The 26,038-nt window shown below is 32.9% G+C and overlaps 2 protein-coding genes across 11 annotated transcripts in view; one reads left to right on the top strand and one right to left on the bottom strand.

Annotated features, from left to right (window-relative positions):
- The window catches only part of LOC140449881 (uncharacterized), a 241,033-nt gene extending 235,467 nt beyond the window's left edge, over nucleotides 1-5,566 (bottom strand). The window contains exon 1 of the transcript XR_011951917.1: nucleotides 4,576-5,566. The gene's annotated coding sequence lies outside the window, so the exon portion shown is untranslated. The remainder of the gene's footprint in view (nucleotides 1-4,575) is intronic.
- Nucleotides 1-26,038, top strand: part of LOC140449879 (uncharacterized) — a 298,794-nt gene that overhangs the window by 216,016 nt on the left and 56,740 nt on the right. The window contains exon 4 of one of the 10 annotated variants that reach the window (XM_072543283.1): nucleotides 20,343-22,249. The exons of 8 other annotated variants lie outside the window; for them this stretch is intronic. In XM_072543283.1, coding sequence (XP_072399384.1) covers nucleotides 20,343-21,619 — 1,277 coding nt within the window. In that variant the 3' untranslated portion in view covers nucleotides 21,620-22,249. Of the gene's footprint in view, nucleotides 1-20,342; nucleotides 22,250-26,038 lie in introns of those variants that run through there. One more of the 10 variants, XM_072543280.1, reaches the window with a different exon arrangement.

Below are 26,038 nucleotides of genomic sequence, written 5' to 3'. Positions count from 1 at the left end.
CGAAGTGCGCTGAAGGGTTTTAGGGGTGAAAACTACCCCTAATTGTCAAAAATTATAAAATAACATATTAAACCTGAATATGGGTAAGATTTGGTTTGAATTAATTAAATAATGATAGTTTCGTGCTTTTGAATAAAGTTCCATCATATTTCAACCCTTAAAAAGCGACCCTTGTTAGAGATTAATGTAAAAAAAATTAGTAATGCTAAGAAAATGATTTCGCCTTGGAACGATTTGCATAAAAATTTGGAATTAAGCTCAACTCACCCTCTGCTTTATAGTTTATGTCATGGCGATGAACCCAGATTGAAAACTACCCCTAATTTAAAAAATTGTAAAATAACATTACAAATCTTAAGATGAGTGAAATTTGGTTTGGATTAGTTAAATAGTGATTTTTTTATACTTTAAAATACAATTTCATAAATTTTCAACCCTTAAATATCAATTGTTATGAGTGCTATAGGTGAAAACAATTTTTTGCCAAAATTTTGATACTTTTCAACTTTTGAAAATCACCCTTTACAACATTGCAGTTTTTATAAACTAATTTAATAGATATAAATTGAAAAAAGTAGAATTAAATACAAAAAAATTTATCAACATAAAAAGGCACCATATATTCTTATACATTTACATAAATAGTTGAAAATATTTACATTTCTAGGTAAAACAATTATAATATTAATTTTATTCGTCATCAATTACATCTTCATCGTGATCTATGTCATCCTCATCTTCTTCAATTATTGGTGGACTATTATTGCACCCTTCACCTGAGCACCCAGAACAAGTAGAGTTACAGTATAAACCAACTTTTCTGCACCCACATGAAACGCCGCATCCTTTTTGCATCGGCAAAAAATAATTTTCAAAAGTTTATCGGGTGCAGGTTGTTTGTTCATGCGTACGGGTAATAACAAACCATCTTTGGAATACCATCCCCAATCTGTTGCTCTGATATTAAAAAAATTAATTGGTTTTTTTTTAACGTATTTCCTTCATTTTTAACGATAGAGTGTTTCTTCAAAAACGATTTTGTAGAGGTTTTTAAGAGCTACAAGGATCTGTGAATTAAATCTTTTTGGAACCATTGGTTTTTAAATGGGGTGAGTTTAAAGGGCTCGAAAAAGATGGTGCTTGATCGTAAATCGATGCTTTAAACGGCTATATCTCGCCAAATATTCATTGTACAACAAATCTAAATAAAGGAAAATTTTAGTCATTAAAAAAGCTACAATTTAGTACATTTTTATTTTTTTCATATATTCAGTATTTTCGGGGATATTTAAAAAAAGAAGGTTAAAAAATATGAAATTGTAAATCGTTTCTCGCTTTAAGCTGTACTTTTTCTAAAACTAAGCATTTTAAATGGGTCAAACTTCTTGGACGTATTAACAATACATGTACAAAGAGAATTGCAGAAGGGTGAAGATTGATTTTAATTATGGGGTTGGTTAGGGGGTTGTTTTCATCGATTTTTTCGTAAAAAAATGAGGTATTGACCTTATTTTCATCATAACTCACTCAATTTTTGAGCTAGAGTCTTTTTTTTATGATAGGTCTATTTATGCTCTTTAAAAAAGGTTCTATGAGTTTTCTTCCAAAAATGCATCATTTTCCCGATATTTGACTTTGAATCTTTCAAATTTGGCATTTGAAGAAAACCGCTGAACATTCATAGGCCGTATTTCGGTTCCTATTATATCGCAAAAACATTTTAAAAAATAAATTGTATTTGTCTTTTTAAAAGCTACAAATTTGTTCTCTACAATTTTTTTGATAAAATGCACCATTTTCGAGTTATTCGCGAAAAATCGATTAAAAACGTCGATTTTTTCGTCTAAACGTTGTTACTTTCAATCGCGAATAACTTGAAAAATATCAGTTTTACAAAAAAAATGTATAGAACATTTTTTGTTTAGAATCACTTTTTTAATCGAAACCTGTGGTTAAAACGTAAAAAAAAAAATTTTCACCCCCGAGATGGGGTGGCAACCACCCCCAAGGCTTTGGCACACTTTGGTTCGATATAGATTTTGATCCTTAGGCTATTACCTACCTTCTGTTAAAATTTCAAGTCAATCCACGCAGGACGAAAAAATTGCGAGGTGAAATGCTTCATTTTCTGGACTATTATTTCAGAACGATATTTAATTATTTAGTATTAATAGAAAGAGCTGGCAACCACAGATGCTTGTTGGGTTTGTATATATATATATATATATATATATATATATATATATATATATATATACATATATATATATATGTATATATATATATATATATATATATATATATATATATATATATATATATATATATATATATATATATATATATCGGTACCTCGTAGGTAAAGGACACTATGTCCATTTTCTTACTTTTTCAGGAGAGGAGTTTTAAAATTTTTTAAATTTGTAATCAGTAAATACTCAAATGTTTCTTATATTTAACCAAGATTAATATATTATTATTGTGGTGTGTATAATCCTTTTTCATTCCATGAAGTGTTATATACCTGAGGTTTACCGTTCATTATTTAAATTTTTTTTTTAAATGTGTAGTTGGACATAGTGTTGTTTACCTCTAACAACTTTTTTAAATAATGTTGCATTGCATGTAAAGGTCTTTACGAAATAAACAATACAAACACATTAAACAGCCTATACTATTATTTTATTAGAGGTAAATATTATAATGTTATAATAATTAAGTAAAATTATAGACGACAAGTTTCAAAAGTGTTAAAGATGCTCCATATCATCTTCATCTTCTTGTGGGTAATCGTTTGTGGCTACATCGCTATGTGTTAAATTTTGATAAAACGCATGACAAACTGACGGAACAAAAGGCAGTAGTGCAATTAAGTCATTGTATTTTTGTTTTGTAATTGGTAATGGGATTACTGAGACTTGATTTAATGGGGCCGTAAACGTTACTTGCCGTCTTCGATATCTCATGAAGTCCATGATATCCTTCATACATATTTTGATTATTGAAATCGGTCTTATAAAAGAACTTTCCAATGTGTTCTTGTTGGACTTGTAGGAAAACACATGTTGACAGTAGAACAGTGTCTTTATTAACATTTTTTTTCTACTTACAAAAAGGGCGATTAGATGACAATTTCTTATCGAACAGCGTTTTGAAGTTTTTGAAATCTGCAAGTTCCATATTGTGCATTGTGTATTTACCTGATGCTTGCCTAACTAGTTGTTGCCAGTCCCATGGTGTTAAAATGGCCAAATTGGATTTCTTTTTCTTTCTTTTTCTTTCGATTAAAGCATGAACAGTGTCTACTTCCATATGTGTGTGCCCTTTCAGTAAAAACTTTTGAGTGATCGTCTTTATTTGCAGTATCCAAAAATAGCACATTATAATACTTATATTTTTATTTTGTCCATAGCAGTTATCGGTTAAAAGAGTGATGTCCTCTACTTGACTACCTGGAATTGTATTGTCAGCCCATTTCAAAATTGACGAGGCAATTTCATTTGCACCTCGGTCCCCTTTCGATTCGTCCCACATTATACATTGTACAGAAGAATCATCATCATCATCATTTTGGCTTTACAACCCTGTGTGGGTCCTAGCCTCCCCAAGAATTTTTCTCCAGTCGTCCCTATCCATCGCCTTCCTCCGCCAAGCACGTATTTCCATATTTCTCATATCTTGGTGTATGTTATCTAGGAATCTTGTTCTGGGTCTTCCTCTTCTTCTTTGACCAATAGGTCTATCAAGGAGCGTTTTTCTAGCTGGGTCGGTTTGTTCCATCCGCATTACATGGCCTACCCACCTCAGACGTCCTATCTTTATGTGTTTTACGATATCTGGTTCCTGGTATATCCTATAGAGTTCGAAGTTGTATCGTCTTCTCCAGACACCATTTTCATTTACCGCTCCATAGATGCGCCTTAGTATTTTTCTTTCGAAACATCCTAACATGTTTTCATTGCTTTTTGTTAAAGTCCAGGTTTCTGAACCATATGTTAGGACTGGGCGTATTATTGTTTTGTAGAGTTTTACTTTTGTATTTCTTGATATAACTGTAGATTTAAAAAGGAGATTAAGCCCAAAATAGCATCTATTAGCCGTGCAAATTCTGCGGTTTATCTCTGCGGTAGTGTCATTTTCAGTATTGACGAGCGTTCCCAGGTATACAAATTCGTTAACTGCTTCGATGACGTCATTTTCTATAACAAGTGGCCGTAGTGTTTGTGGTTGCGTACCTATTTTCATGTATTTTGTTTTGTTGGTGTTTATTATTAAACCCATTTTTGTAGCCGCTTCCTTTAATGCTACGTACGCCTCTCGTGCTGCGTTTTCCGTTCTCCCAACAATATTGATATCATCAGCATATGCTAAGATTTGCACAGATTTGTTATATATTGAACCGGTAGTTGTGATTTGTGACGTACGTATTACTTTTTCCAGAGCTAGATTGAATAGTATACAGGAGAGTGGGTCTCCCTGACGTAGCCCGTTATTTGTTTTAAAAGGTTCAGAGAGTTCCCCCTGGATTCGTACTTTGCATTCAACTTTTTCAAGGGTTAGTTTGGTTAAACTTACCAACTGATTTGGTACTCCTAGGTCTATCATTGCTCTAAACAATTCTCTTCTATTTACAGAGTCGTAGGCTGCCTTGTAGTCTATAAATATGTGGTGCGTGTCTACACCGTATTCCAGTGTTTTCTCTAGAATTTGTCTTAGGGTTGAAATCTGATGAATTGTTGATTTACCACCTCTGAAACCAGCCTGGTATTGTCCTATTATTCGCTCTGCATATGGTGCCATACGATGGCATAGTATATTGGAGAATATTTTATACGCTGCATTTAGGAGCGTAATTCCTCGATAGTTAGAGCATTCAAAGATATCACCCTTTTTGTGTATGGTGCAAAGTATTCCAATATTCCAATCATTGGGAAGGGACTTCTGTATCCATATTTCTTTTATAAGCTGCTGTAGGGCTATTATGATATCGTGGCCACCTTCTTTATATAATTCCGCTGGGAGATTATCTATTCCGGCTGATTTGTTTCTGGCTAGTTTGTTTACAGCGTCTTTAACTTCCAGGATCGTTGGTGGATCCTCCTCCCTCTCGTCTGCTCCGCTTACCTCGCAGCTTTCGTCTTCCGGGTTTTCTTCTTCATCTATATTAAGTATCTGGTTAAAATATTCCGTCCATCGGTTTAGTACGTCTGTTCTTGTTGTTAAGAGATCGCCAGGAGAATCACTGGCATCATGTAATGTAAAATTTAATGTCCAAAGCTTCCTTTTGTAGAAACTAATACAATTGTTTGTTAGTGGTGAAGGCAAACATTTTTGCAAATCACCAGATAGTACTTTGTATTTTGGTGACTCTTTAGGTATTATAAAGTCCAATTGTTTTAAGTTATACCGAGTTTTAGATTCAATTAGGTGAGCATCATGATCAGCCTGTACACTGGTTAGTTCATCTGCAGTAAGATTATTTTTTAATTGAGCGGTGAATGTACTGCATGTATCGCAAATGTCTCTTTCGGGCGGTTTAAACGACAACTTGAAGTCTTTATTAAAAATATCTAGATACATATCTAGAAATATATAGATACCGTTTTTTGTTGTTAATAATAAAAATATTTGTCTAAACACATTTTTGAACGTTATTTTTTTTATTTAGATTTAGTGCAATTTCCTTATCTGTGATGGCAACAATGAATTGTTTCACGAACCATTGTCTCCAGTCTGATCCAGAGATATGTAAGAGAGGCTCTCTTATATATCTCTGGTCTGAACACTGGTTTACATTGGGAAAAAAAAGTGCCAGAGTAAAAACCATTTTTAAATGACGGGAAGTGTACAAGGGTACATAACACTATGTCCGGATGGTAAATGACGGTGCACATATATAGTAGAGGTAAACAACACCAAGTCCACATGGTGTTGTTTACCTCTGACTGGAAGTGGACTTGGTGTTTATTAAAAAGTCGGTAACTTGCCGTAAAATTGTCTCTGGACACAGTATGGTTTACCTATGTGTAGAGCCAGAAAAGGTATATTCAAAACTGCAATAATCTAAATTTTGATACAAATGGACATAGTGTCCTTTACCTCCGGGGTACATATATATATATATATATATATATATATATATATATATATATATATATATATATATATATATATATATATATAACGTATTTTAAAAACATGCCAAAACGTGTTTATTTGGAAGAAGTTATACGTCGAGTCATGCATGACATGAATCATATTATTACAAATACAATTCTCCCCGCAATTAATTCTACGTATTGCGTTTATGGCAGTAAACAGAACGAAAGGCAATTATCGAGATTCGAAGTTTATCTCTGAAAAAAAATGTAATTCTCTTGATTGTCAAATAACCGAGAAATCTATTTAATAACGGAATTAATCAATGCCCTGACATTATGTCGAAATTTGTTTACACAACAGATGAATCAATAACTGAATCAGCAGATTACCGCAACTACACAACGAAGCAAATACTTTCATTTTATAAACGTCAATAAAAAACTAAAAATTCCTTCAAAGAAAGAACTAGAATACAAAGTAAATGTTTAACTTGCATGGTACGGAACAGGAATGATAACACAGCCCAACAAAATAAAAAAAATTGGTGCTTGAGAAATAACGAATTTTAAATATTTTTGATGGTCTGATTTTAAAAGTGACTTCTTTTTCATAGTAGGTTTTTTGGAATCGATGTCTGCTCTAGAAAAGATATACACAAAGGCACCTGGAAATCACCAGACAGACTTACAGTAAATATCATAGATCATTAAATTGTAGATTCAAGACAATAATCCAATATAATAAACGTTTGCATCAGAAGAGAAGCAAATGCGGGTTCTGATCACTACTGAATCTAAAGTAGGGTAAGGACCAAATTTTAAATGTTTAAAAAAGGAAATAGGTTTTGTAGGACTTAAAAATTTAAACAAAAATGGAGAATATAAACAAAATATTAACATCAAACAGATGTTAAAGAAAACAGACTAAAACATGAATATATAAATGAAGAGTGGGAAGGGTACAGATATATCATGAAAGAAGCAACTGAAGAATGACTAGGCATGAAAGGTAAACAAAGAAGAACAAGAACGAATGACTGTGTGGACGAAGAATATCACATTATAATAGAGAAAAAAAAAACAACATATTTAATGATGCAACAGAGGAACAGAACCTGACAAGCAGAGGAGGAATATAAATAACTACGCGATGAAGAAAAGAAAATCTACTGCAGAAAGCAGAGACAAACTATGAAAAAAGAATTTCAAGAACTACATGATCTAAGTAAGCCAATAGAGATGAGAACATTTTACCAGAAACTGAACAAAAGCAAAAAGGGATTCAAACGAAAGAAGTAAAGAGGTAAGGAGGGTAATATATTGACTGAACAGCAAGGAAAACTAAGAAGATGGAATTCCTGAATAAGATCGAAAATGTTATATTGATATATTAGATGTTCGTTTGTAATACTCCATTTAACATTTTTTTTTATAAAAATATTGCTTTTAATTATGTGTTTTTAATATGCTATACGCCAAATAAAAAATAAATTCTCCGCTACTGATACGCTTCTGGGAAAAACTCATAAGGACAGAATATTGAACTATAACTTACGATATCACGCGTATGACTTTTTAAAATTTACGGGAACAAGAGCGAGTAATACACTAAAAAATTGGCAACATTGTGAGAGTGACCATTATAATATTTAACGGAACAGTGGCGTAGATATCTAATTTTAAATTAAATAAAAGGTATTATTTTGCATACATTTGATTTTAAGTGTAAATGGAACAGTCGCATGTCCTCAAATTATGTTGGTGTTAGTAAATATTTTATTTTACAAAAAGTTTCATTTTCTATACTTACAGTTTAAATAAAATATCGTTGTTATCAACTGTGATATACCAAGGTAGTCATAACACTAATCGGGTCGACTGAACACAACTTATTGTAAAATATATATATATATATATATATATATATATATATATATATATATATATATATATATATATATAATGATATTCACAGTAATTATCCCATACAATTAAACAGTATGATCAAATTTTTACGTTTTTTTTACACAACTGCTCATAAGTATTAAAAATTCCTATTTTATTCCTGATAACTTTTATTTTATTTTAATCAGGAAAAAATAGAGAATTCTTTTTTTAAATTAAATACAAGGTGTTCTATTAAATAACCACAACTTAGGTTTGACACCGTGTTAGAGAAGACTTAGTACCTACATAATTTTAAAATGAGTAAGAGGTCTAAAACTTTTATTAACATCTTTTTTATATACAGTGCTGGTCAAAAGTTCGTTCCCCCTTCGTATCTTTTGAACGGTTATACTTTAAATAGTGAAATTTGGAGGTAGGTAATAAACAGACCTAGGCTTCTAACTAGTCATAACAAGTCATAACAGATGACGTTACAGGGCCACTGTGACAGTTAATTTTAAAAAGGACCTTATGGCAATATATATCTCGTTTGAAAGTTATTGAAAATATCTATTCAACCATAGTAATTTTATTTGAGTTTAAGCTCATTTTGATGAATAAATTAAATAAATACTAAAATTGTAGTTTCGCATTTAATTAATAAATATTAAAACCTCCGCCTCTGGCTACTTGTCAAAAAGTTGACGTTTTTCGATTCTCTAATTGTTTTTACGTCACCGTCAACTTTTTTGACAATTAACCAGAGGCGAACGTTAGAATATTTATTAATTAAATGCGAAACTACAAATATTGTAATATACCCATTCAATCATACTAATTTTGTCAAAATTTTGTCAAAAAAGTTGATGTCAATTCTCTAGTTGTTTTTAGTTTTCAAAAGCGTTATAGCTCAATATTTAGTTTCTGTTTCTGCTTAGTAGTGTTCAAGATGTCAAACGATCTGCTCGACCAACAAGTAGTGATGACAAAAAAATTGACATCGTTTCAGAACTGGTAGTGAACCCTACTTCTTCTATAGCCCAAGTTGCATCTATCTATGGAATCAGTCAAAAGACAGTACACCGAGTGTAATTCTGTGGAAATATCTCTAATGAAATTAACCAACAGCCCGATTACATAAAAACAATTTGTTTTAGTGACGAAAGTACTTTTTCTCCCAATGGAAATGTTCACACACACACACACACACACACACACACACACACACACACACACACACACACACACACACACACACACACACACACACACACACACACACACACACACACACACACACACACACACACACACACACACAATGTGAGGTGTTGGAGTGACACAAATCCTCAGGTCTCTCGTGAAACACATAGTCAATTTCCAAAAAACAAAATGTTTGGACAGGTATTTTGGGAAACCAAATATAGTCGAGCCCTCACAGATTTGACCCCTAAAAATCATACATATAAGCTGAATTTTGTCCAAAATATTAATTTTGGGACCCCAATAAAGATGCAAAAAAGTTTACCACATTTACCCCCGGGCTTCCCCCTGAAACTCCCTTCGGAGAGGGACAAAAACGCAAAAAAAATCGATTTACAAAAAATCGGTACGCCGTAGAAAAAAATGTTTTAAATAAAAAATGTAGCTGAGATAATTTTAAACAACAATGTTTATAAACTTTTTGTGTAGAAGGAACCGTTCTCTTAGAAACATTGCTTGAGGCGACCGTCGATTTTGATCGTCAGTTACGCGCGCTAAATCAATGTTCAATAAAATTTGCATCACCTCGCCGGTAAAAATTCGATATCTTTTGAACAAAGTGTCTATCGACAAAAATCAAGATGCGTTTTAAAGGCAGAGAGTGCAGCATTCGTATGCAGTTTTTGTATTTTGCCGAAAATAAACTCAGTTTTTATAAAGGTGTTAAATAAATAATTTATGTGGTGCGATTTTTGTCATGAAATTGCGCGAATGAAAATTATCTACGGCGTACAAATCCTTGGTAAATCGATTTTTTTGCGTTTTTACCCCTTTTTGAGGGTGATTTTCGGTTGAAGCCCGGTGGTAAAAGTAGTACACTTTTTTGCATCTTTTGGTATCCCAAAATTAATATTCTTGGCAAAGTTCAGCTTGTTCGTATGATTTTTGGGGTTCAGTGACATTTTCGTCTCTGACGGCTGGAGTAATAGTTGGGCCTGTTTTTCTCAAAACTAACTTAACAAGTGAAGTGTATCTGGAGATGTTACAAAATGCAATTGAACCGTTAATACTTGAAATTCTGGATGATAATCCAGATGAATTCGGCAACTTGGAAATAACGTTTCAACAACATGGTGCTCTTGCACACCATTATGGTTTCGATCGCACCATCGATCTGTTTAACGGATAAAAATTATTTGATGTGTAATTTAATATGTTAAAAATTATAAAAAAGGAGTGCCCGATATAATTGTGTCCTAACTATAATTAACTAATAATTAAAAAATGACTGTTTTATTTGTAAAATAAAATTTCGACCCGTGCAGATATTATTTTAGATTTTTTGGGTCATTCGAAACAAAAGGTCTTGTGTAATTTTTCTATTATGTTGATTGTTTTCGAGTTATAAACAATTTAATACTAAAAAAACGAAAACTGACGATTTTTAAGGCTCAAAAAGACAAGTAAAAAATATTATTTTTGTAATCGTCAAGTACATAAATTCAAGTTTAAACCTTCTTCTAAAAGGTTCTGATAAATATTTTTGCCATGTTTTGTTCTAAAATATATTTTTTATTTGTTAATGAGGAAGATTTCTTATCGGGAAGGGCGATCGGGTTGCATTAACAACTAAAAAACAATGTTTCAAAATGAAATAAGTCCAAAATACTTCTTCTTCTTCTTCTGGTTCCTATCCGTTTCGGATGTTGGAAATCATATTGGCAATCATGACCTTGCTCGCTGCGGCTCGAAACAGCTCCGTTGAGGTTTTTTTAAACCATGTTCTTAAATTCCGCAGCCATGATATTCTCCTTCTACCGGGTCCTCGCTTACCTTTGTCTTTACCTTGCAATATAGACTGCAGCAGGGAGTAACGGTGCTGATTTCTCATAACGTGTCCCAGATATTGCAATTTTATGCGTTTGATCGTAAACACAATCTCTGGTTCCTTCTTCATTTTTTCTAGAACTTTGTTGTTCGTGAAAATACTTATCGAAACTGAATTGAAGGTACTTCGTAATTTCGAAAATGATATTTTTTAAATATGTTTGAAAACGATACAACTTAAGACCTTTTTTTGTTTCGAATGATCCATAAATCTAAAATAATATCTGCCCGGGCCGATTTTTTTTAATTAATACAAAAAAAGTTATTTTTTAATTATTAATTAATATTTAGTCAGGACAAAATTATATCAGACTTTGTTATTTAACCCTTTTAACGTACTAAATTACATATCAAATAATTTTTATTTATTAAACAGATCAGTGCAGATCGATCTTATATTGTATCTTAGGCTATTATAAATGCTTTAATATACTTACAGGAATTATTTTAAAGTAGGGAAAACTTTTGTATATATATATATATATATATATATATATATATATATATATATATATATATATATATATATATATATATATATATATATATATAAGCGGGGATCCTACAGCTTCTGCCGCTTCCCGCATTTCGATCGCCATCTTTTTCTATCTCTCCAGGTGTCTTCATCAATGGCTCTATCTTTCATGGTTTCCATAACACCTTGTATCCAAGACTTGGCTGGTCTTCCTCGTTTCCTTCTATTACTTGGATTGTATTCCATAGCTCTTTTTGGCCATCTGTTGTCGTCCATCCTCTGTACGTGTCCATACCATATTAACTGTCTAGTTTCTATTCTTTCAGAAGTTGTATGTACTCTATCTGTTTTTCTTCTAATTTCAGAATTAGGTATACGTTCTACTCTTGATATACGGCAAGCTCTTCTTAGGTAGTCCATTTCAACCGTGTCAACTTTTTTCTTTCCTTTTACTGTCATTTGCCAACATTCTGCTCCATATGTAAGAATGGGCTCTACAATTACTTTGTAGATAGTCATTTTAGTTCTCATGGTAGCTTTGTTGGACCAAAGTATCGAATTCAGAATTTGAACACTCTTCCTGCCTTGTTGCACTCTATAGTCTATATCTCGTTCCGTTGTTCCTTTACTGCAGATAATACTTCCCAAATATTTGTATTCGTAGCACCTTTTCATTTGTCTAATTTCCAAATCCGGGTCTTCGTCTTCATTGCCTATTCACATATATTCTGTTTTAGACATATTCATACTCATCCCCCATTTTTCGTATTCATCTTTGAGCTTTCTAAGCATATAATCTGCATCTTCTTCACAGCTTGCAATTAGTACTTGATCATCTGCAAAGAACAGCGTTGTCAGATAATGGTTGTTAAGCTTCAACCCCATTCCCGCACATTTTTGTCTCCACTGGTGCAGTGCTTCTTGGATATATATTTTGAATAGGGTGGGGGAAAGACAAACATCCTTGTCTCAAGCCTTTCGTTACTGTAAATACCCTTGAGAAAGTATTTCCTGTTTTTGCAGTGCTTTGAGGACATTTATAGATGTTCAGTATTGCTTTTAGATATGTTTTACTAAGGTCCGTTTTCGTCAAGACACTAAATAAGAGTTTTAAAGGAACTGTATCATAAGCCTTCTCCAGATCTATAAATACCAGATGCGTAGGGAGGTTTCGAGCTGTTCGTTTTTCAATTACTTGTTGAAGGGTAAATGTGTTGTCCACGCACGATCTTCCTGCTCTGAAGCCGCTTTGTTCTTCAATTTCTTTATACTCCTCTTCTATTCTTCTTTTCAATATACGACCATATAACCTTCCCAGCGAGCTAGTTACGCTAATGCCTCTATAATTTCCGCATTCTTTTCTGTCTCCCTTTTTATAAATGGGGCTAATGTGGGCCAAATTCCAATCGTCTGGAATCGTTTGGCCTTCAATTAAGCATTTATTAAAAATATTCACTATGCTTTCCAAAAGAGCATCCGGTCCATGTTTCACCAACTCGATGGGAATGTCTCCAGGCCCGGGTGCTTTTCCATTTTTCATTTGTTTCAATTCTTTTTTCAGTTCTTCTTTGTTTATCTTATGCACCTCTGAGTTTTCTGTCATTGAGATATGGTCAGGTCTTTCCATAAATTCGTGCCTACTTTCTGTTAATAGCGTTTCGTAATATTTTTCCCACTTTTTATTTTGAATAAGGTTTATATTTCCCTCATCTTTTCTTTCTTTTCTAATACTTTTTATGAATTTCCAAGCTTGTGTCACTTTGGTTCCTCCTAAGCATCGGTCCATCTCTTCGCATTTCTCTTCCCACATTTCGTTTTTTCTTTTTGTGACTTCCTTCTTTGCTTCCCTGTTGAGTCTGCTGTAAATTCTGCGGTCTTCTGAGTCTTTCGTGGATAGCCATGTTTGATAAGCTTTTTTTTTGTCTTTAATTAATTTTCCTACTTCTTCGTTCCACCACTCAGGATTTTTTCTTTTGTCAGCTTCTTCGTACCCCAATGCCTCTTTGGCCGCCTGATGAATGCAATTTTTTATATCTTGATATTCTTTTTCGGCTGTTTCTCTTCGAGTTAAGTGAGTTAGTTTTGAGGCTAGTCTAAGTTTGTAGAGGAATTGTACTGATTCTTGTTTGAGGCTATCAATATTATATCTTATCTTTGTGGAAGCTGCTACCTGATAAACTTTTGTATTGGCTATAAATAAAGAAGTTCTTAAAAAATGCCAACCGTCGACAAATCGTCGACCCAACGATTAAGAAATCAAACGATTAACAAACCAGAAAACAGTTTTGCACAATAACTACTATGACTCTTCATTCAACCGACGCGACGACGGAAGTGCGTGCCTGTTAGCCCAAGAGAGATGACTAAGATAATTCGATAATTGGTGGCCAATAGGAAGGCGTTTGTCACGTGCAGACTCAAATATCACACGGTGACTTGTGTTTATTCTGTCCGTAGCTCAAAGTTGAATTTAATTTAGTTATCAACAACGAAAAATATAATAAACAGAAACGAGTGTCTTTCTGACATAATACATCAAACATCAAAGTAATTATTATCAATCATGATTTCTAATATTAAATAAAATTAAAACATTGTAATTGCATATATTTTTAATAATAAGTTTAATGTTTTTGAAGTTCAAAATAATTTGACACTTACAAGATAATGATAAATTTTTTCGGCGTTAAGTTTAACACGTTCAGCCCCGGTGTTATAATTTTTTTTTCTTGTCCATTGGTCAGCATTTTATTTTTTCTAATTAAGACGGGAGTCGTGGATGCCTTTCCGCATTTCTGATTCATTTTCAAAAAAAAATATTTGACAATCGAGTTATTGCACAACATTTTTGAGGCATTACATTGATGCCTCGCTTTCAGAGAACTATAAATTTGTTTGTCTGGACAGCGTGGTGTTTACGTGAAGCGACGGAAGTATTTGACGTTATATTCTGAGTCATTCTTTGTTCGGTGCTCTTTGCGTAAGGTTATTGTATGAGTGTACTATAAAATATTAGATTACACGAATTTTTTCGATGGATTCATACGAAAAAGAACAGAAAAGACTTGTAAGTTGGCCGTTGAAAATGAGGTAAGTTTTACTAAACTTTTATGTTCATTCTGGAAAGTCATACCTAATTCTTGTTTAGGATTACCTGATACAACAGACAATAGAAACCGTAATTTCTGCATTTGCTCTTGTCGCAGACGAAGATGAAGGGGAGAGTTCAGATTTATTATGGAGCGAAGTTGACACTTCCAAGTTGAAAAAATTTCCGCAGACTATTCAGAATGCTGGGGTAAGACTCTTCTTCTTCTCATTGCGCCGTCTCCTTTCGAAGGTTGGCGATCCAAATGGCAATTGTAGTTTTGGAAACTGCTGCGCGAAAGATCTCTGCGGATGAGCGGTCGAACCATCTCCTCAGGTCTTTCAGCCACGAGTTCTGGCGTCTTTCTACTGATCTTTTGCCCTGTACTTTTCCTTCCAGTATAACTTGAAGTAATTCATATCTTTCGCCTCTCAGCACATGACCCAAGTATTGCATTTTCCTCTCTTTGATTATTGTTAGTAATTCTTTTTGTTTACACATGCGACGAAGTACCTCAACATTAGTAACTCTTTGTACCCATGGAATCCTCAACATTCGTCTGTATATATACATCTCAAAGGCATCTATTCTTTTTTCTATTTCAGAGTCCATTGTCCAACTTTCACAGCCATACAGTAAGATAGAAAAAACGTAACATCTGATCATTCGGATTCTAAGCTGTAGACTAAGGTCTGATCTTGTAAAAAATGTTTTAATGCTCATGAATGTTTTCCTTGCTTCTTCGATTCTTGATAGGATTTCTTTTTTTGGATTACACTGACTATTGATATTTGTTCCCAAATATTTTATGGAATTTACCTGTTCTATTATTTGACCCTTGGCATACACCTGTACGTTTATTGGTGTCTTTGAAAATACTAAAGTTTTAGTTTTGGAAACGTTTAGATGTAAACCGAACATTTTGCTGTGGTGAACTACCGCATTTATTATATTTTGTAGTTCTTGTGCGTTGCTTGCTATTAAGACGGTATCATCAGCATATCTGATGTTGTCTATGCTGATTCCGTTAATCTTAATTCCGCCTTGGACCTCGTCTAATGCTTCTCTGAATATAGACTCCGAATACAAATTAAAGAGTAGCGGTGATAAGACGCAACCCTGTCTCACTCCTCGTCGGATTTATATGTCTTCGGATGTTGTGTGCTCTATTTCAATTGTTGCCGTTTGGTGCCAGTATAGTTCTGAGATAATTCGCAAGTCTTGTTCGTCAACTCCAGTTGTTCTCAGAATTTCGATCATCTTTTGATGGTTAACGCAGTCAAATGCTTTTCGATAGTCAATAAAACATGCATATACATCTACATTCATGTCTCTGCATCGTTGCGTTAACACATTTAAAGCAAAAAGAGCCTCTCGTGTTCCCAATCCGTTTCGAAATCCGAATTGAGTGTCACTCATCTGGAACTCGCACTTCTTGTAAATTCGTGTATGGATAATTCTGAGAAAAGTTTTAAGGACATGAGACATCAAGCTTAATATTCGATAATCATCGCATTGTGAGACTGGAATATTACAACAATTTTACAGAAACTCCTTATTTCTTTTACAAACTATTTGTGACTGATGACTTGATCGATTATATAGTTGATCAAACGAATTTATACGCAGATCAACAGATAAATGGCCGACCTGTGGTAGCCAAATCTAAATGTAAACGTTGGATACCAACTACAAGAAAAGAAATGGAAATATTCTTTGGGGTAACTATATGGATGGGATTGCTAAAAGCACCACGATTATGCGACTATTGGAGCAGAAATTACTTATTTGTTTCCAATATAAGACACAAAATGTCTAGAAATCGTTTTGAGCAATTACTTTCAAATATTCACTTCGACAATAATGAAATAGCGCCACAACCAAACTCACCGGATTTTGATCGGCTTCACAAAATATCTCCGGTGGTTCAAAAACTTATTTCTAGATTTTAGCAAATTGTTACTCCAGGAGAAAATGTCTGTATTGGCGAGACGATTGTACCTTATCGTGGTCGCTTGAAATTCAAGCAATATATCAAAAATTAAAAACACAAACTTGGTATCAAATTATATAAACTTTGCTTAGAAAACGGCTACACTTATGACCTCAAAATTTACTGTGGAAAAGATAGTCAGGGTGGTCAAAATGCCTCTTTATCTGTTGTTATACGATAGTGGTCGTATTCTCTTCACAGATAATTATTATACGAGCGTCACCCTTGCTCATACACTGCTCAGCCGTACAACTCACCTTGTAGGCACTGTTCGGCAAACAGAAAAATGAATTGTCCCGAGGTTGTCAAGAAAAAACTAAAAAAAAGATGAAAAAATTGCCATACAAAGTAATTCCGGAGTTGTAATGTTAAAATGGTGTGACAAAAGGGATGTCTTGATGATTAGTACAAAGCATGGGGATGAAATGTTGAAACGTCTACACAAAGGCAAAGCAATTGAAAAGTCCAAAATGATTGTTGATTACAATGATTCAATATCCTTTATTGATCTCTCAGATCAGAAAAAAGCGTATTCACATTGCTTGAGACGAGGGAATAAATGGTACAGGAAATTAGCCACAGAATTATTGTTTGATAGTGCCTTGGTGAATGCTCATATTGTATATACACAGGTTACACAAACTAAATTGACTATAACAGAGTTCAAAACAGAAGTCCCTATAGAACTACTGGGTGAAATGTCCACTATTGAAACTAATATCAACGGTAACACCGGTATCAGTCATGAGCTTGTAGAAGGAAGAAAAAACAGATGTGTGGTTTGCGACGTCAGAATGAAGAATGAATTGGGGCGGAAAGAAGCTCAAAACAAGTACTCTCGTTCTAATTTTTTGTGCAACCAATGCAAAAAACATTATTGTATTTCTTGTTTGTTCTCAACACATAATGCTGTTTTAAAATAATACGGTGTTATATTATTATAATTATTTTTGCACATTCTGAATAAAATCTTTTATTTTTTTCATAAAGTTTTATAATTTCCATATCGTTCGTAAAAACCGTCTCACATCCGATCAGGAAATATTATTTTGCTTCTTGGACCACCCTGTCCAACTTACAATGGAATTTATATACCTGTGGGGGCACAGTTGATGCCACGGTGTCCCGAATACAAAACTGGTGTGGCATTAGAGTGATGCCTCACTGTTCCAAGAGTACTATTTAGTGAGGCATCATATTGATGTCACCCGGAGCTGAACGTGTTAAGGCAGTTTTATTTTAAAAATTTTAAAAAAAATTTAAATTTCGCGATGAAACTTTTAAAAAATATATCATGTTGTAGGCAATAAAAAACCCTACAAACTGAAAAAAAAAATAAGTTTCGACGATGATTTTAACCGAAGATATTGGCAAAAAACAAATTTTAATTTCTTTGAGTATGTTTGGGTCTAGAGGTCTAAAAAATTTTTTGGTTGAGTACTTTTTGATGTTGTACACCATATTTTTATTTTTAGAATATTAATGGTGGAATTTTACTATCTTAACCGGTTAGACCGAAAATTATTTTTCGTTATTTTGGCCATGATGCCCCACCTATAAAAATCTGAAACAAATCATGGAGATAACTTGACTCTCAAAAAATAGTACATAATATACTTTTTTCGAGTGGTGTTCGAGACAGTTTTTTGTCTCGAAAAAAAATATAATTTTTATTATCAAAAAATATTAGCAATACTACTTCCATTATTCTGATACATTCTCCTCTTCTTGAGGTTCATCTGGAAGGTATTCCACTATTTTATTGTCGTCTGCAGTTATTTGTTCAATGAAATTATTGTAATATGTTCGATTTGTATTAGTTATGTACGGTAAAAGTGCCTTTAAGTCCGTTAGTTTTTCTCTGCTTAAACGAAGTGGTTCGTTGTTGTGGTAGAAGTGTAGGAAGATGATCACACTGCCTTGTTTTCGTGTGACTTGTGGATATATCCAACGTTTTGAACTCACCATCAAACGAGTGTTTATACAAGATAGCTAGGGTGTCGGTTGAATATTGCATCCATTTAATTTGCAACCACTGAACTGTATATAAAACCCAATTAATCGCCGAAAGAGACGAACATCGTAACATGGTTCAATTTGCTCATAGCAGAAAAGTCGAGACAAGGCAATTGCTAACTAAAATCAATCGAAAGGAGTCTATGCATTTTACTTGCAACAGTGCCTGCCTACCTCTTACCTTACAACCTCAGTTTCTTTCTACAAAATTCAGCTGTGGAGCTTTAACCTCACTGTGCATGACATAGTAACAGAGAAAGCAACTTGCTGCGTGTGGAATGAAATTATATCTGGCAGGGGAGCCAATGAAATCACCTCATGCTTGAATCATTTTTTCTTCTGAAAAAAACGGAAGTAACGTTTTATTCCGATACGTGTGGTGGTCCAGAATAAGAATAACGTCGTCGCATTAATGTTTCTTGATTTTGTTAATCAAAAAACAAACCTGACGATCAACCACAACTTTTTTGTTAGTGGCCATACGCATATGGAGTGTGATACTGACCACTCCGTTATTGAAAGGGCAAAGAAAAAAACCAATTTAAAAATAAATCATCTTAACGACTAGGTAGTGTTAATAAGAATTGCTAAACAGAAAAATCTCTTTAAAATTGTGATGATGTTGAAAGAGAATTTCTTCGGTTTCAATTCACTTGTGACGAAACATGGCCCTTACATTATTAAAAAAATTAATATTGATGGCGAACAGTTTCTGTGGAAACCTGTCCAATGGCTTCAATATGCTCAAAGCGGCGGCCAAATTTCATTGTGCTCATTAACAAAAGAAGGTTGTTTAAAAACAATAAATTTTGCTCGTAGAGGACGTTCAACTATATTATTTAGTTTACCCAACATTAACAAAGAATCAGTGCCGATAGCAACAAAAAAAAAGGCTTATCTTTATTGTCTTTAATAGATCCTTCATTCCATTCATTTTATCAAAACCTGAATACGAAAAACGATGTCGCCAATGATCCTGACCTGGAAGAATTGGATCCTGATCAGGATACACAAAATAATTCAGAATAAGAAATGTTTTTTAAATTGTAAAACTGTTTTTGTTAAATTTTAAATGAAAAATTATCCTTTTTTGTGTTTTAAGTCATTAAACCAAAAAATATAATACATAGATTGGCTTATTTTCATTAATATATTGAGGTTAATAACTGGGTAAGTCGACGGTGAATAAATGGTTAAGTGTCATATCTTATTATCCGAATCACTTAATAATTAGATAATGAGACTGTTTTGTATTTATTTATACAAAGTATTATTTCTACTTTCTGGTGGTTGATACTGATAAATAACTGATAAACTGAATAAAAACTGAATTTATTTGTACATTGCTTACACTGTGTTATAAGATCGTTATGACATGATTTCTTAATGCTATTGTCATGCGCGCTGTCATCAGCTGACATGCGACGAGCACTTATTTGCCCTACACTTGTGTATTCTGCAACAGAGGACCAATAATACGTTTGTATTTTATCTTAATTTTTTGTAAAGTTTTAGTATTCTATCATATAAAATCGATTTACGACATATTGTCAAAACTTGTAAGTCGTCTCCTGAAAACTATGCAAAATTGACTTAACCACATATTCACTGAGATTTATACGAGATTTGAAAATTTCCTTTTCTGTAATTTATGCATTAAAATTTTTTTATATATTATGGTTTTTATTTTAGACTTAACCCAAGCGAAGGACACTTTGAAAACAATAGAAGTACATTCATCTAATAAAGAAAAAACAACAAGTAAACCTGCAGAAGAAAAAACATTAAAATGTGAAATTTGTTTTAAGAAGTTTAGCATAGCACAGAATTTAAAAAGGCATATCAGAATACACACTGGAGAAAAACCTTATAAGTGTGAAATTTGTTTTAGGAAGTTTAGCGCAGAATCACATTTAAAATATCACATAAAAACGCACACTGGAGAAAAACCTTACCAGTGTGAAATTTGTTTTAAGCAGTTTAGCGAAGCAGCACATTTGAGACGTCATATAAGAACGCACACTGGAGAAAAACCTTATAAGTGTGAAATTTGTTTTAAGCAGTTTACTCAGTCAGGGGCTTTGAAACTTCATATTAGATCGCACACTGGAGAAAAGCCTTACAAGTGTGAAATTTGTTTTACGCAGTTTAGCGTGGCACAAAATTTAAGAACGCATATGAGAAAGCACACTGGAGAAAAACCTTATAAGTGTGAAATTTGTTTTAGGAAGTTTAGCGCAGCAGCACATTTAAAATATCACATAAAAACGCACACTGGAGAAACACCTTACCAGTGTGAAATTTGTTTTAAGCAGTTTAGCGAAGCAGCACATTTGAGACGTCATATAAGAACGCACACTGGAGAAAAACCTTTTAAGTGTGAAATTTGTTTTAAGCAGTTTACTCAGTCAGGGGCTTTGAAACGTCATATTAGATCGCACACTGGAGAAAAGCCTTACAAGTGTGAAATTTGTTTTACGCAGTTTAGCGTGGTACAAAATTTAAAAACGCATATGAGAAAGCACACTGGAGAAAAACCTTATAAGTGTGAAATTTGTTTTAGGACGTTTAGTGCAGCAGCGCTTTTAAAATATCATATAAGAACGCACACTGGAGAAAAACCTTACAGGTGTGAAATTTGTTTTAAGCAGTTTGGCGAAGCCGCACATTTGAAACGTCATATAAGAACGCACACTGGAGAAAAACCTTTTAAGTGTGAAATTTGTTTTAAGCGGTTTACTCAGTCAGGGGCTTTGAAACGTCATATTAGATCGCACATTGGAGACAAGCCTTACGAGTGTGAAATTTGTTTTAAGCAGTTTAGCGAAGCACAACATTTGAAAGATCATATAAGAACGCACAGTGGAGAAAAACCTTACAAGTGTGAAATTTGTTTTAAACAATTTAGTATAAATAAAAGTTTGAACAGGCATTTGAGAATACACATTAGAAATGCCGTAAAAGTGTGAAATTTTAAGGAAGTATGTTCACGTCGCAGTTAAAACGAGTGGCATTAAAATAAACTGACGTTTAAAAATTTTTTGTGTAGATGGCAGCACAACAGCATGTACATCATATTCTTATTTTAATTTTCCAGAAATTTAATTCTCTGAACAGTGACGTTGTTGCCAGATGCCGATGCCGTACTAAAACTTACGATCGGTAAAGTTCGGTTTTAATCGGCAGTTTTCTTCAACTTAAGTTAATGTTAGTGAATAGTGGAGTTTCACAAATTCTAATTTTCGGATTGGATCATTCCATGTAATTTTTGTATCGTGTTGTTGTTTATTTACCTGAGGTTCAATGAAATTTCAAGTATAAAAAAAACTTACTTATTTTTTGTATTCAATTACACGATTGTGGCTTTAAAGTTTTATTTTAATACAGTTTGCTTTGGTGGTACAAATTCGACCAACTATATCTACGCAACTCTAATATTATTCTATATAATATTCGACCAACTATATCTACGCAACTCTAATATATATAGTATATAATATGATACTCCCTATATTCCCAAGCCGTAAAATTTAATTGCCTTACACCAGCACTCAGCTGTAGAGACGATGCGCTGAATAAGGATTTCTTTAAGTAAACATATTATTTTTTTTCTTCATTCTTTTTTGTGTAAAGAATTATGGGAATAGGAAAAGTTAATGTAATAAAAACAAAATTTTACTAATCTCTCTATACTAAAACAATTTTTAATTGAAGGTGATTACTTGGCAACATCGCAATTAACGAAGCTCTTAACGATAACTTTTCAACAAAATCATATTCCACTAATTTTGCAGAGGCGTACCAAAAATAAAGTAAAATTTTATTCTTATTAGAGTACCTAATACAGAACTTCAAAAAACAGAAAACTTTGGAAAATACTTATTTTGACATTAGGCTAAACAATCTGAAATTTTAACATACGATCTCGTCATTACGCATCATTCTCTATTTATAGAATTGCTGTGTGCTGTAAACGTTATATTTGTTTTTTTTACTTAATTTAAAAGTTTCCTTGTGTTTATTTGTTTATATAAATATAAAAATATATTATGAAGTTCATATTAATTAAAATGAAGTAAGCTAAACTATTATCATGTAAATGCGTGTATATAGTAATGCATTTGTTTATTTCAGTAAATTCTCGAAATATGAAATAAAGATGGCACTAACTACTAAAGAGTTATAGTACATCCACTAATAATTTTCCAACATAAACATGCCTCATTCTGGTATCAAAGAGACCGCCTTTCAAATCAAGGTTGTCAGACATATTTCCTAAAATTCCTAAGGTTATGTTTAAAAAATATTCTCTATTCGTTATTATTCAATTGCTAGTCAACGAACGACACTCTTAAAAAATAATATGAACATATTCTCAAAAAATATATCTATAAATTAATTAACTAGGTACCTAAAATTCCTAAGGTTATGTTTAAAAAATATTCTCTATTCTCTATTCGTTATTATTCAATTGCTAGTCAACGAACGACACTCTTAAAAAATAATATGAACATATTCTCAAAAAATATATCTATAAATTAATTAACTAGGTACTAATATTTCCATGGACTCTTCACTAATGAATAAGCAACCGTGAACTTTGTATATATTACTTATACTCTAAGTAATTTTCGAATATCGGCAACATTGTAGTCTGGAGAGAATTTGGACCTTCGGTCTATATCGACGTTGCCATGTTGGTGAATTTAGCGGTAATACTCTTATAGATATAATGATCGACTTTTAAGAAATTAGACAACTTTTAAGAATCCAAGTTCTCAAAAACGGTTTTAAGAATTGTATTATTTTGTTCCAAATTTCATTGATTTTATACCTTACCTGGAAACATGAAAAATTGCAGATATATTAATATGGTATTAAAGTTACACTCACTAATTTTAAACTCATGCATTATGGCAACAGCGAAGCGCAAAGACATAAATCGTAATGAACACCTGTTTGTCTCGCTATGTGACACCCTAAAATATTTCATTTTGCAACCAGCTATCAGAGGCGGAGGCTTATTATAAGGTAAGTAATATTATATTAATCCCAAAGAATATTTTTAAATATGTATGAGTGTTTGAAAAAAGAAAATATTGGGATGGCTGATAATGCAATTGTTTCGAGAATTCATCTATTAACAAAAGTCGGGTATAAGACGATATATACAATTATTAAATTAGGCACTGTTACAGATCATTCAGTATCGTAATTCAAACAGAAACATAATCTATTTAGACGAAACCTGGTTCGATGCGCATGATGTTGTCAAGTACGGCTGGGTTGACAACACAAACAAGTGTGCGTTAAATACACCGTGTTCACGAGGAAAACGTGTTATTATTCTTCATGCCGGAAGCAAAGATGGTTTTGTATCTAATGCATTGCTATTGTCGGCCAAAAATATAACAAAGTCTTCTGCCGACAAAGCTCATGTTGTAAAAATAGAAAACGAATATCCTGTTTTACCGGCAATAGCACCAATAGTTATCCAACCTGGGAACGATTCGACTTCAGAAGACTCTGACGATTCTTTTTAGTCCTTCTAATTAATTTCTTTACAGCTATCGCGATTCATCTTGAACACTAGTATTCATTATTATACAGTGTGTCGCATTTAAGATGAAGACTCCTCTATATATCAGCTATCAAAATACATACAGATTTGAAATTTTGCACAGTCATACATGTTGATAGTGCACATTTTTTAAAGATAGTCATCTGAAATTTAAATTTTAAACGCGGCTTACTGCGAATCCACAAACAGGGTAAATTTTCGATATTTTGCTTCGCGTTAGAGAAGGTTGAAGGGTGCCGGACATTTTTGCCGGAAACAATTCAAATTCAAAAGATCACCTTTTTCTGCTACGGAAAATATTGCCCCGATTTCTCACCAAAATCAATGTTGAGACTTTAGTTTAGATACTCTTGAATCTCAAAAATACTCATTTACATATTTTTCAAGTCTCGAAAATGCATATTAGGTATCGCATTTTTCGGATTTTAAATCGCCTATATCTTCAAAACTATTAACTTTTGAGAAAAATGACATAGATCATATTTAGAGTCACCCAAAAACCTAAAAAATATTTTTTGGAGCACAAAAGGTGATATTTTGAATTTGTTTAAAAAATTGTTTAAACAATTTCTGCCCAAAAATTGAGAAATTTTCCTGAATATAATTATGTAAAAATTATATGATTTTTCTTGAAATATGCGTTTGATGAACTGATCCCTTTTCTTAATTTCCACGCCAATGGTCGGCATTGGCATCAAAGGATCTCAAAAGCCGACGCTTGGCAAACTGACATTGGAAAAAGTATAATAGCTTTGTTAGAAGAAGACTCAGATTGTGAACATGTTGACTCACTTAATGTGGTTTATTTGCCGCCGAGATTAGATTAGAAAGTTTCTGATGTAGAAGACATTGATGATAATATTATTTGAGAAGAATCAATAAAATTGGATATTGCAGGTACATATGAAATACAAGTGATTGGGAATTCTGACGATTCTGATTATGATATTCCTCTGAACCACAGATAAACCGCCCAAAGAAAAAACCAGGCAAAAATAGTAAATCCAAAGTTGTAACAACAGATGCTCCTTCGTGCTCAGTAGCAATTCAACATCAGTCTGATTGATATTTAGAAAATATAAAAGCCCACCATGGAAGCAAGTCATATATTGAAGTTTTTCACTCTTTTTTGATAAAAAAGTCATTGAGAGAATTCTATATTTTACAAATATTTATGCATCGCAGAATAACCGTCACGATTTTGAAATGAATAACAGATTTAAAAAAAAGATTGGCATATGTATATTATTATGTGGTTCACACTCTGCTTCAAGTTGATATGCGTTGGTCAAGATGAGGATGCGTGGATGAGGATAAAGTGCACATTATAAGAGAGAGCATAATACGACATAGATTTATATTTATAATCGTGAAGAAACCGCTACATCAGTGTCAAACTTAGTACATGGACGTTAATCTAAATTTGCTTTACCAGATGAAACCAGATTCGACAATATTGGCCACGTTACAAAAAGAGACACTAGAGCAAGAATGTAGGATGTGCAAAAGTAATACTATTTATTTACACTGAGCGGCAAAAAAAGTGGCCACCCTATAAATTTTCGAAAATAAAAATTTATTGTTATCATGTATGCTTGTTTTTGACAGTTTTGACATTTATGTTGTTGTTTTCTGTAGTCGCTGTGATTCTTCTAAGTTGAAAACATTTAATTAAACAGAAATTTAGCTTTTCAAACGTGGATTTCCACTAGTCGTTATCTTCTAATTTGAAAACGTTTAGTTAAACAGTTTTTTTTTCAACCGTTGATTTCCACCAAGTGAATAATTAAGATATGGTTTTATTAAC

Source organism: Diabrotica undecimpunctata, chromosome 9 (assembly GCF_040954645.1).
Source record: "Diabrotica undecimpunctata isolate CICGRU chromosome 9, icDiaUnde3, whole genome shotgun sequence".
NCBI classification, from domain to species: Eukaryota; Metazoa; Arthropoda; class Insecta; order Coleoptera; family Chrysomelidae; genus Diabrotica; species Diabrotica undecimpunctata.
This window is presented reverse-complemented; position numbering and strand designations above follow the sequence as displayed.